Source organism: Kogia breviceps, chromosome 16 (genome assembly GCF_026419965.1).
Source record: "Kogia breviceps isolate mKogBre1 chromosome 16, mKogBre1 haplotype 1, whole genome shotgun sequence".
Taxonomy (NCBI): domain Eukaryota; kingdom Metazoa; phylum Chordata; class Mammalia; order Artiodactyla; family Physeteridae; genus Kogia; species Kogia breviceps.
Window position 1 is genome coordinate 69,357,464 of NC_081325.1, and position 13,099 is coordinate 69,370,562.

General features: G+C 43.1%; 1 protein-coding gene across 4 annotated transcripts in view; it reads right to left on the reverse strand.

Annotated features, from left to right (window-relative positions):
- Positions 1 to 3,888: 3,888 nt before the first annotated feature.
- TMTC4 (transmembrane O-mannosyltransferase targeting cadherins 4) overlaps positions 3,889 to 13,099 on the reverse strand; it is a 51,967-nt gene continuing 42,756 nt past the window's right edge. For all 4 annotated transcript variants that reach the window (XM_059041668.2, XM_067016149.1, XM_067016150.1 and 1 more), the window contains 4 exons: positions 9,197 to 9,311; positions 8,039 to 8,151; positions 6,742 to 6,811; positions 3,889 to 5,212 (listed from right to left, as the gene is read on the reverse strand). In XM_059041668.2, the coding sequence (XP_058897651.1) occupies positions 5,064 to 5,212; positions 6,742 to 6,811; positions 8,039 to 8,151; positions 9,197 to 9,311 (447 nt within the window). In that variant the 3' untranslated portion in view covers positions 3,889 to 5,063. The remainder of the gene's footprint in view (positions 5,213 to 6,741; positions 6,812 to 8,038; positions 8,152 to 9,196; positions 9,312 to 13,099) is intronic.

A 13,099-nucleotide genomic window follows, 5' to 3' on the forward strand; every position in this document is an offset into this window, starting at 1 on the left:
CGGACCGGGGCACGAACCCGCGTCCCCTGCGTCGGCGGGCGGACTCCCAACCACTGCACCACCAGGGAAGCCCATATTTGGCATTTATTAATGAATATTTCAAGTAACATGAAATGTCTCACTTTACGGAAAATCAGGGTTACTCAACACTTAGGATCCTTCTATTTGGGTCAACATGGCAAGAACATCCCAGATTCCCCTTTATTCAATACAGTTGACTCTTCAATGGAGTTTATGTCTCAATATAACTTATTTCCGCCGAATGCCTGGTGAAGTTTTTACCATAAATATGAGGCCCAAAGGAGACGGTAGAGGCAATTGAACCAGTATCTGTTCCTATGAAACAGAAAAGTCAACTTGATTTGATGTTTCACTGCCTCCAGGAAAAAAGAGATTCACCAACTAATGGAGAACTCTGAACACAGGAGAAGGAAAGAAATGTCCTCACAGCCTGTGACCCTGGCATAGCTGCAAATGTAAAGATGTGAATGAGTCGCGGGGGGCCTGCTGACTCCCCAGGATTCCCCTGGAAACGGGGGCTGGCAACAGTGCTCAGTCCCCGAGTCTACGCCGGCATGTGTCCAACCTGGGCACACAACAAGGGTGAGATAACATGGATGGCGAGCTCGGCGCGGCAGGAATCGTCTGTTATCGTTTTTCATCATACCCCCAGCAGCTAGCACACTGCCATCGCACAGTCTATGCCCAACGCGATACTTTGAAAAAGGTAATAGCATAAAAGTAGTACAAGGGATCCTTGGGATGGGACTGTTCTGTATCTTGACTGTGGTGACCTCACAAATCTACATGTGACAAAATCACGCAGATTCTGTCCCCTCCACTAAAAAGCTCTTCACTGATCTTTCATCTAATAATTTTACTCACTGCTGATCTTTGCCTGAATCAATTAATTCATTGGAAACAAACAAAAAAGGGATGATTTTTCTAATTGCCATTCTTTCAACATTTATTGGCTTTAATTAGTCTATAGAGAAGACTATTTTCCCTCGTCAGCTATGGCTATTTGGTAACTATGTAATTGTGATAGGCATACTGTATCCAGTCTTCAGAACGGCATCTGACTAGTGCACTTAGGAAAGCCTTAGGGACAAAGATGAGAAGACCAATATGTCCACATCTGTCCCCATCTAGACCTTGTAACACACAGGGGCTTTATTTTCTCTTTGCTAGGGTCAAATTCCACTTGATTTTGGGTCCCATCCCTTCCTTTCTTCTCAAGGACCTTATTCCCTCTCTAGTTTATAGCCAGCCTCTCCCTCTCAATGGCACCGATCTATCTGGATGATGAAACGATGGGTCTCATCCCCTTACCGACCCACCTCCTATCCATCACCAGTTGATTCCTATGTATTTCTCAGGTCTGTCCACATTTCATCAACTTGACTGCCTCTTGTCTACACCAAGCCACCTTCATCTCTACCCTGGATACGTGCAATGGTCTCTTTACTGATCTGCTCACGTCTTCTTTGCCTCCCTCCAATTCCTTCCCCACCAACAGCCAAAGTGGTCTTTTCAAAACATAGATCTGATAATTTCCTTCGTTTTGAATCCTCCCACGGTTTAAGATAAAGACCGCGTGGTCTGCAAACCCTGGCATAGTCTGGACCTCGTCACCTTTACCAACTCCATCAGGCACCCCTTCCTCTCTCCCTTGGACTTTGTTCACCAAGTACTTTAGCTTTCTCACCACAGGCCCTTTGCATATGCTGTTTCTTCTTTGTGTGCAGTCCAGGTTTTCTCAACATCAGCACTCCTGGCATTTGGGGCCAGATCATTCTTTTGTGTGGGGGGTTGTCCTGTGCTTTGTAAGGTGTACAGTAGCATCTTCCCACCCCCATCAGTTTTGACAGCCAAAAACATCTGCAGGCATTGCCAACTGTCCCCTGGGGGTCAAAATCTCCCCTGGTGAGAACCACTGGCCTAGAGTGATCTTCCTCTCTGCTTAACCAATCTCAGTTCAGAAGTCACCCTCTCAGGGAGCCCTTTCCTGACTCTTCAGGCTAGACCCAGTCTCCCGCTTCAGTTATTAATTACATGACTGACAATTACTGTTTCTCACTGCACTGTCTGCCGCATGAGGGCCAGGGGCCATGTCCACTTCCCTCATCACTGTATTCCCAGTTCCTGGGACAGTGTCTGCCACTTAATATTTGTTGAATGTTCAAGGTCAAACCTGTCTGCTGCAAAATCTACACCTTCCTCCAAAAGTCTAGTCTATCATTTATTGAGGCAAGTATTGAGCCAAGTACCTCGTTGCTGAGAGGGCGGTCTTATGTCTTATCATGTCCATTTTACAGATGGGAAACTGGAACTTATGCAATACTAAATGACCTGCCTATGACATCAAAGCACTAGAGCCAAGACCCAAATCTATGTTTTCTCACCCCAAAAGTCCAAGCTGATAGGTGTGAATGTGAACATAGACGTCCAGTGCTTTGCTGTGGGGCTTGGTCTCCTATTCTGTATGATATTTAAACTCAGTAATTTGAAATAAAGTATAAAGATCATGCTTAAGAAATGTGATAGAATCAGAACCCCAAAGAGCCCTGTGAAGGCACAGTAGGTTACATCTATAGGGTGGAATTTTTTAAGAAATGTAATAAGAGTGCATCTAAACAGGGAAGAAATGTAGCAGATAAACAAACAAAAAATAACCCCAAACCACATTCCAGGGTTTCGTGATGTTCGCTATCTGGGAGGTGAAGGAGGATGATTCTGACTCTCAGATTTCCCAAAATGGCAACAATCCCTGTTTGTTCTGACACCCCACCCCAAACCCAATCCCCTACTGTGATTAGCAACAAAAACAAAGTTTAGAAAAAAATACCAAATCAGAGGGGAACTGGGAGAGAGATTTCCACTTCAGTCTTGTTAGAAAGGAAACCCAAGAAATAAATTACAGGGTGGCTGCCTTAAGATGGAAAAAAGAAGGAAGAAAAGAGGAACAGCATGGCGCACCTCCAAAGTCGGCCGAGATAAAAGACTCCCTGAACTATCAGTCAAATGAATGACTGTTTTCTCTGGACAGAGGGCAGCTGTTTTGGAAATCCTGAGATGGAGCCGTGAAAGCTAAGGGGATTCGTTCTGTAGGCAGGGGTCCCAGATTTGCATGTCTTTTTTTTTTTTTTTTTCTTTTTTTTGCGGTACGCGGGCCTCTCACTGCTGTGGCCTCTCCCGTTGCGGAGCACAGGCTCCGGACGCGCAGGCTCAGCGGCCACGGCTCACGGGCCCAGCCGCTCCGCGGCACGTGGGATCTTCCCAGACCGGGGCACGAACCCGTGTCCCCTGCATCGGCAGGCAGACTCTCAACCACTGCGCCACCAGGGAAGCCCCAGATTTGCATGTCTTGATTTGACACTCAAGTTTTAGTATCAGTACAAAAAGAAAACAAAACAAAACAAAACAAAACCCTGAAGGGGCTTTTACCAGAAATATTTTTTTCTTCATTCTCAAAAGATAAGCACTGTTTCAAAGAGAGAAATTTGCTTAAATAAAAAAAAGTCAACAAGCATACAGTACCTCTATTATCTGCCAAGCTAAGTGCTATAGGAACACAAATAAGAACAAGGCAGCTCCTGCCCATAAGAGCTCTATAAATTGTTACTGTTGTTTGGGGACCATTTCTGAAATGTTTGAGACACCGCACTTTCTTTTCTGAAGTATCTCAACCACTGTAGGTTACAATTACTGATTTACAACTCCACGCAGGTCTGCCCCCGGCCCCCCAAAAAGTGAGTGTAGAGAATCAAATTCGTCTCCATGTGGGATCTACTCAGCCCATATTTTAGAACCTGGAGGACTCCACAGTGTGATTCTATTAAATGGTCCCTAAAACCAAATAGAAGCCACATTCTAGAAAGGATGAATCAGTCACTTTGATTTCATTTTAACGGAAAGAGGACAGAGTCAAATAACTTGAAAATCATCTTAATAGATGATTAATAGGAGGCACTAAGACACTTGTACACCGGTTTCTGTAATAATTTTACTGCATATGACAGAGATTGCATAAATCATTAGGTCAACAGCATATATAGGAGAATAAAACAAAACGAACATGATTATTCTGACCCAATAAAACAAGATAATCCAATTCTTAAAAATATCACAAACTCCCCAAATGCGGTTCCTTTTGGGAGAAAATTTACCTCTTGCATTTTTTGGATATAGTAATGACTCTGGTTCCATGAAGCTAAATGGAAAACTGCTTTCCAGTCAAAAAACACAAAAAAACAACTTACATAGAGGTATGTAGCCCTCTTAATACTGGATGTAACAAAAATAAAGACATCAGGCTGCCTACTTTTGCCTAAAGCATGGCTTTAATTTTCTATTAATAGTGACAGTTTATGTAGGATACTACATAATTTCCTATGTTATGAAACAGCACAAGTTGAAGAATCCAAAAAATATTGCAGGAGTGAATTTCTTCCTACGGAAAAAGTGTGAATACACTAGATGCTAAAATTTCCATTTTTCATTCAATTATTTGCCCCATTCAAAAAAAATACAAATAAATACTTCCTTACAAATGATGTTCATAGCACATTGTTTGGAAAAAAGAAAGATTAAAAAAAAATCTTAATTTACTCTTTCTTGTCATTAAATAAAAATTCTAATATACAGACACATTAGATATTTATATAACTTGTAGGAGTCAGTTTGTCACTTCTTGTTCACAATCCATGTTTAATACTATGAGTCTTTACAACAACACGACTCACATCCCAAATGCACGTTTAATTCTGCTGTAAGTTGCTCAAGATAAATTTTTTCTTTTTTTTCTTTTTAATTAAAAAAGACTTCATCCTTGGAATTTTAGAATTTATGTTTGAGTTGTCTGAAAAAATACAATTTCAATGCAAAAACCACATCAAGCGTTCAAGAGTATATTGCTGGTGCTGTGATCTTTTTGCATGTCTTTGTTTTCATAGAAAAAAATGATAAAATAAACAACACGTAAGACTTTTAAATGGTTAAACGTAAGCACATGATCTGCCTCATGCACACACACACAAACTCAAAAAATGAAGGAAAAAGGCTCAGACGTTTCTCTTTTGCATTTGTTCCAGCTTTCTTCTTAGAAGATCATAATTCTCCTTAGTTCCTGATGCCTTTGGGTCAAGCCGCAGAGAGATCTCATAGTGTTTCTTGGCCAAGTCTAGCTGTCCCCAACGGTGATAAAGCACAGCTGAAACAGCAAGAGATCAATTTCATTGGAAATGCTTGTGAATAACTTGCGGTATTCCCAACCACTTGTACAAAGAAATATTACAGAACCTCTGCAAGCAGTTTTCAAAAATCATTGTTTAAAACAATATTGTCTGTACTGCCAACTTTATTTATTGTAATCACACTCCCTGGTGACTGTCTGTATAACCACCCCCAGTTACTCCCAAGGTTCTTCATATCATTAGGCGTGATCCATCTCCCTACAGCTACACTGTTACATAAAGAAGCAAAAGGAAGAGTACACTAAGTTTCTTGATGCTGCCAGGAAATCTCCCGAAAGCCAGGCTGCACAGGGCTGGGCTCCAGCACTGCTTAGCTCTCCGACCATGTAGAAGGCCAGCCATTTACTTTAACAAAGAGTCTCCTATACCTTTTGGCAAAATAATAGCGTGTTTGTTGCCAGCTGGAATTCAGGGCTCTAACATCAAGATCTGACAATAAAATGACAGTTAAAGAAATCTTTTTTTTTTTTTTTTGGCTGCGTCGGGTCTTCGCTGCGGCACGCGGGATGGATCTTTCGTTGCGGCGTGTGGGCTTCTCTCTAGTTGTGACGTGCGGGTTCTCTCTTCTCTAGTTGTGGCGTGCAGGCTCCGGGACGCGTGGGCTTTGTAGTTGTGGCGCACGGGTTCCAGAGCGCGTGGGCTCTAGTTGAGGTGCGCGAGGCTCAGTAGTTGTGGGGTGCAGGCCTAGCTGCCCCGCGGCCTGTGGGATCCTAGTTCCCTGACCAGGGATCGAACCCGAGTCCCCTGCATTGTAAGGCAGATTCTTTACCACTGGACCACTGGACCAAGAAATCTACTCATTAGAATGGTAAGCCTCTGACTATTACAATGATTCTCTAAGTAAAACTATCTTTCTACGTGGGCAGTACAGCAACCACTGATGATGCTTCATCACTTTTCCAAGGAGAAGCTACAGAGTCTATAGGGAAGCGATTTGGTGAAAAAATATTCACATGACTGAGACTTCCGAACGTCAACATGCTATGTTCTAAAAATCTGAGTTACTGAGATGTAAAAATGAAAGAAGGGAATTCTAGGGAATAAGTCATTGTGAATGCATTTTTAGCCAAGACACAGAACATAAGAATGCAGGGAAGACCAGGCTAGATAAGGAAGGTCCACTATAGAGGAGGCAAAAGGATACATGTCAGACTGCAAACTTCCAAAGTACCTCTCAGTTTAGCTATCTAGGGCTCTTCACTCAAAGGAAGAAAAATCGGAGTTTTAACATCAGAAGGCAATTAACTAGTGGGGGATTTTACGAGTTGTTCTGATCATGCAGTTAAGATTTGTAAATATGACTGTTATTTAGCTACCTTATTAATGCGATAATTTCCTTAAAATGCCATATTTTAGAACCAGATTATAAAGGCCAATACAGGTTAGATTTGAATAACAACTCTCCCAACAGTGATTTTACAGAAATGCCCGTTTCATTAAAATTGCACAGAATTTCGATATGATTCAAATTGAAAAATTTCCTTACCCAAATTGCCATGGTAACTTGCAGCATTTGGATGAGCTTTAATTGCTTTGAGGAATAAAGCTTCAGATTCCTAAAAAATGAAATACATAAAAAATAATAAGGTACTCCACACGATGCAAAAGTTTTATGCGGTTTTATCGCCTATGGTTTTCAAACTTTGAACGTGCTTGGTTTGCTCCACCAAATCCTCTTCCGGAAACATTTGGGAGGCCCAGCAGGGCCACACCCTGTTGAGAAGAGGCTCGAAGGATGATCCGTTGGGGCAGCGCGTGACTGGGCAAAGGGGACAGGGCAGCAGTCAGGGGAAGGTGGCCGCAGAGAGGATGAAAATGCTAATGACTCTGCCACCCGCCTCCCTGAAGTGGTGGGAATTCTGCAACTTTAAGCAAGTAGCTCAGTTCAGGGTGCAGGAGAGGCTGAGCAAAGGTCAAGCAGGAAAGTGCTGGGCTGCTGAGGACACCCACGCAAATGTCATTTCTGGTCAGCATGGGTGAGCTCATTTCTAGGATTCTCAAGGTAGGAGGTGGAGTCTGTTTAACCTCCCCTAAGAACGCACTCCCCCCCCCTCCCCCCCACCGCCAGCGACCCAGAAGCAGCCCATTCAGCTGGAGGAAATGAGCAGAGAGAATGAGGGAGACACAGCCACCTGTCACCTCAGCCACTGCAGGACCGTACGTGCGTGTGACCAAGTGCCCCTCGGTGGTTCGGATACACAAAACTAAAATCTGAGATCAGTGCTATTAGGAACAGAGTCCCCTTCAACATCCAGGGAGTTACGTGCCTTCTGACTCACGCTCTACCCCTGGCCCACCCTGGGACCCCAGTTAGTTAGAGGCCCGAGGCCAGTATCTTGTGGTTTTCATTGGTCAGAAACCTCTAGGGCTTTGCAGATGACCTGTAACTTCCTGTAGGTGAGGAAAAACTTGGAAGCAGCGAGAACCCATCCTATATTCTCCACGGGCTGGTACTCTTTTTGTGCAGAAGGGGACGAGCCCCAGCGCCAGGGAGAGTCATAGCTCCATGCCAGGAGCTGGGGCATCTGCTAGGATTTTTCTGGCTTCTCCTCCCCTCCCACGTCTGAGCAACGCTGATGAATTCTGACCAGAAAGCACTCGGAGTCTGGGTCCACAAATTCGTCTCTTGGGCAACTTCTCAAAGCAAACTGACCGAGCCACACTGGTGCGCAGCTACCACTGGCTGGGCCTAATCCTGAATTTAACTGGGCAGATGTTACATCAATGGCTCCTGTCAGATGCTGGCATTCACTGCAAGAAATCACAGGCCGCAGTTCACACACCTTGTACTTCTGGGACTTTCCCAGCACGTTTGCCAAGGAGAACATCAGAGAGTGGTCATTAGGTATTAATTCCAGTGCCTGTCTTCCAACAGCTTCAGCTTCGGCTAAATTACCTGTGAGTCAACAACGGAAAACTTAAAAAAACATGTTCGCATTGTACTAGCATTTTAGTCTCTCTCTCTAATTAACAGGGCTTGTGTGCATTATGTACAATGATTATGAATAAACCACTTAAGAAGATCAATGCAGAACATGTAACACACACACACACATACACAACACTCTACACACACACACGACCTATCGGTTGCAAAGCCACTGCAGTCCAGCACAACTGTGACATAACATACCAACAGCTTTTGATTAAATTCTGTCAAAGCACGTAAAGTCTAATTTTAATCTCCCCCAGATACCAGTTATACCCAAATCGGAGGAAACAAGTCTGCAGAATAAGAATATCACAGCAACAGTTTAATAACTGAATGTTTATAGTATTGAAGCTCACATTCTACACTTTCATTAGGAACAAGATGCATATCTCCCTCCACACTGAGTAGATGGCTTACTAGCTTTAAATTCTGCCAAATGAAAACTATCATTTCCTATGGGATGGCTGGATTTTTAAAAGTAGGGGAACAGAGAAACTTCTAATTGACTGAGCTTCGCACGGGCTAAGAAACCGGTCACCACATTTATTACCATTATATCGAAAATAAGAATCTCTGAGTGTAGGTTTGAGAGCACCTCCCTTGAGTACCGTCCATGAACTTTGGAGCATGGACCTAGCACCATCCATTTCATAAGCCCAGAAGCCATGCTTGCTTACTTCCAGGTACCTCCAGCATCCTAGATGATGGCCACTGCCAGATGACAGGCTTCAGGAGAAATGCGATTTTAGTGCACACCGGCCCCCATTACTCAACACCCACTCTAAGCGAAGTGTCACCTTCCCAAACACTCATACTGCAATATGTCAAAGGAAACTCCATATTCTAGAAGTACACACATAATTTGTCATGTAAAATATTGAGCCCCATATTAATTTTAAAAAAAGACAAAACTCTAACACACACTAAGGGGAAAAAAAGCACAAGCATCTGTTTGCTAATTATCCACAACGGCACCGTACTCTGGACTGGCCGAATCGCTTCTCCACACCTGTGTTGTCAAGGAGGATGAGCATATTGTTCCAGGCCAGGCTGTGCCCCGGCTTCAGCACGGTAGCGTTCCTCCAGGCGTTCAGCGCGTCGACGTGACGGTTGAGATCTGCATACTGAACAGGAAGCAGGGACACCCCCAATCAATACCCCAGCCCTTTCCTTTGCTTTCTTTCTCCGAGATATAACCAAACCAAACCCCAAACCGAACCGAACCGAACTTGTATTTATCGAGCTTCTAATTTTTCATATTAACTCACTTAGCCCTCCAAACAATCTCAGTGAGGGAGAGAACTATCCCCGTTTGCCAGATGAAGTAAATAACTGAGGCACAGAGAAAGGAGGTAACGTGCCCAAAGTGCCATATCTAGAAATGCGAGAGCAGGGACTGAGACCAGGTGGTCTAGCTCCTGAGCCTACAACCTTTTAACTACAACCCATAATTTTGTGATTCCAGGTGTCAAAGCATGTTTCAGACTACTGAAGAGAGGTTAAGGAAAAAACCTAATCCTTCATATTTTTCCAGAAAGACTTCACATAGTCTATCTTTGATAAGGTATTATTTTAAATGGTCAACAAAATATTTAATGTGATTAAAAGCTCTATGTGCCAAATGCACCCCGTGAAGAATGGTCTCCCTGCCTACATCTAAGCTTCCTATAAAACTGTGAGTATATCAGACATACTTTATGAACTGGTTGGAAAAGTCTTAAGCGGTAAATGTAAACGTCTTTGCCAGTTTGGAGCCCGTTTGCCTCCTTCAGGAAGGAGAGAATGATCTGTTGCTTTCGTTTGAGAGGGAATGTTAACACCGATAACAGAATATAAAATGGCTGGCTGTCAATCTGCATAGTTAATAAAAGCACGCAGTGGGGAAACTGATGGATTGTTTAACAGGTGACCCTCTTGCCCTCTTTAACTCAGTTCAAATGCACATCTCATCTGAATGAACACGGTTCTCTTAACTCTGCAAAAAAGTACACAAGATTACAATTTATCAGAGTTTAAGGCTATTTCCTTATACACTGTCAAGTCTGTCTTTTCATTAGACAACAGAAACACTGTGACTTGCCCCATGACCCCACACACAGCAAACAGGTGGCAGAGTATGCAAGACAAAGAAAGGTTTAAGGAATTACGGAAACATTTGTGAATATATTCATTTGCTAAAGATGTCGGAATTTCCCATGAGACTCAGAAACTCAGGTTACAATATTTTAGCCCTTAAATGAGGAAATATGTAAAGTTCAAAGACTTAAAATAATCTAGGATGCCTAATTACACCAATATTTGTCTCTTTATATTTGATGTTCCACTGATTTCTCAGCCAGTCCTCTCCAGCAACTGACAGGCATTTGAGTCACGTGGACACGATCTGTGGTGACAATCTTTCAAAGGCACCCAGGAAAACCAACATAACTTCGTTTACACAACAAAAACATTCTTTACATAGTTTATTTTTTTTCATTACTATTTACCGAAGAACACCAGCCCGAACCAGGTTAACACTTACTCCTATTTTGCCTTGAACTTTACCTTTTATACCGTCTACACAAAGGGAACAAGCACTTTAAGGGAAACAGAAAAATGGTGATTTAGCAAGAAGTGCCCATTCTGAAAGTGGACGGGTAATAAGCATGTCATTTACCTATTAGTCCTATGCTCATCCTTCTACGCTCTGCAAACTACATTTCCCATGGTGCTTTGCTACTTGGCCCCCTGTTAAGTCTCTCTGCCAAAAGAAGTCACAGGTGATGATCAGACAGTTGGAAAAGGGAGTAGCGCTTTCCCCCCATCCTCGCTCTCTCCTTCCTTGTCCTTGGCAGCGTCTCTACAGTGGCCACGTCCCCTCCCTCCACAGTCCCAGGGCTGGACTGTGGTCCTTCTGTCACAATCTCAGCCTTGAGGTGATGGTAGCTCCTGAGATGTGGTGCCTTCTCTGAGCTCTTCAGTTCTGGTGGCATCACTCCGTTCCATTTGTTCCCCTAACCCTACAGGGTTTCCTTTTACTCTGAGTTAATGTCACCTTTCCATGTGTGTTCTTCCAACAACCGTCTAACCCATTCCTTGTATTGAATCTTCTCTATTTAAAATACTTAGCATGGGGACTTCCCTGGTGGTCCAGTGGGTAAGACTCTGCGCTCCCAATTCAGGGGGCCGGGGTTCAATCACTGGTTGGGGAACTAGATCCCGCACGCATGCACGCTGCAACTAAGAGTTGGCATGCCACAACTAAGACCCAGTGCGACCAAAATAAACAAACAAATAAATATATTAAAAAAAGAGAGAGATGATTTTAGAAATACATACTTAGCATGGTTTTGGTTTTCCTGAATGGATCCTGCCTGATGCAATTAGTCCTTGCAAAATGAACTGTCTCCAGTCACTATTACTGTAATTTGCTAATGTCAGGAATGTGTCCCAAATAATCCAGCTCTTCCCAATTTCCTACGTCACAAGAGAAGTTCATTATAGTCCCTTCTTTCCTGCATCCAGAAACCAAAACACATTTTTGTCTCCCACTACTGAAGAGTGACTAAGGAAGATTTTTTTCAAAAAAGAAACTCTTCAGTTATTAAGTTCCTATTATTTGCCGATATAAAAATATACTGGTTGAGCTGTTAAAGATTAAGCTCTTAATGCTTTTAAGCTGTCAAGCAGGCAAAAGCTGGATAATTAAACAACAAAGGAGAGCAAAATCTTTAAATAAGCAAGAACAGTTGGCAGGAGGGAACACAGAAAGATTACTCCACGGTAGCATAATTAGTAAACGGTACACAGAGAACAGTACAAGGTCTCAATATAGTCAATACTACAGACGATCTTCTATGTGAGAGTGGGGTGAGTTCCAGGGCCTGGAGCACATGTTAAAATCCTCTATTTTGCATTCTACCTTCTTTTCTTTGGATGTAACTTGGCTCATTTAGCATTAATTCTCAATTTTCCAACCCTCAAGGAACTGCAGTGACAGGTAGCTACTGGGGGAAGGAAGAAGACCACTAAGTATTAGAGCCTTGAAGTGTCACCGAGGGCTCCAGGCAGACACACTCGCTTCACAAACAATACCCCGAAAAAAGAGCTGCCTCCAAAAAAGAAAAGAAAACAAAATGAAAGAGGAATTCGTGTGGATCTCCAGTATAACGTCAGGCAAGTCCTAGTGTAGACACAGTAAATAGAAACAGTAATCCCTGCAAAAACCACCAATCCAAGTATTTGGATAATACCCAGTTTGTTCCCAGATCCCATTCTCACTTCATTAACTTTGCAAGCACCCACACCCTGCTCTGTGTGTGACTGGATTTTCTGGTCTCTGCTGATATTATGACAGTGGAGTCTTACTGTCTCTCGCCTACTCCAAGAAAACAAGATAGAGGACCCGAATATGCCACCCCAAATATACCATTTTGGCATAAAGATTATCGCACTGAAGGCATTTGAGAGTCAACAGACGCAGAAAGCAGCTTTCCTGGGGCTTCCCTGATCTGACTAAAAGCAGAAACTTCTAAGAAAGGAGGACGGCCTCCCCTCCTGGCGAAGTTTTATGGCTATGGAGAAGACGAACCTACACAAACACACCTCACGTCATTATATATGTGAGGTTTCCACCATATATTTACCTTCCCACAGTTCGTCAGCTTGGAAGCCTGAAACTCTTTCTTTGTCTTGTCATTTCTCTACAAATGTATACTTCTCTGCTAAGATGCTACATAACCCCAAGTTCTAACCATTGAGTTACCCCACTTGTCTGCCCGCTGCACACGGTAATAAACTCTGTTTTCCTCGTTACCACCTCCATCACCTCACAGAACTACCATTTTCTGGGTGTGCGCTTATTTTCTTTATTTAAGGAAAGCAAGAGCTTTAATAATTAAGCTGTGTGTCCTCATGGAGGCCTTTCAGAAAT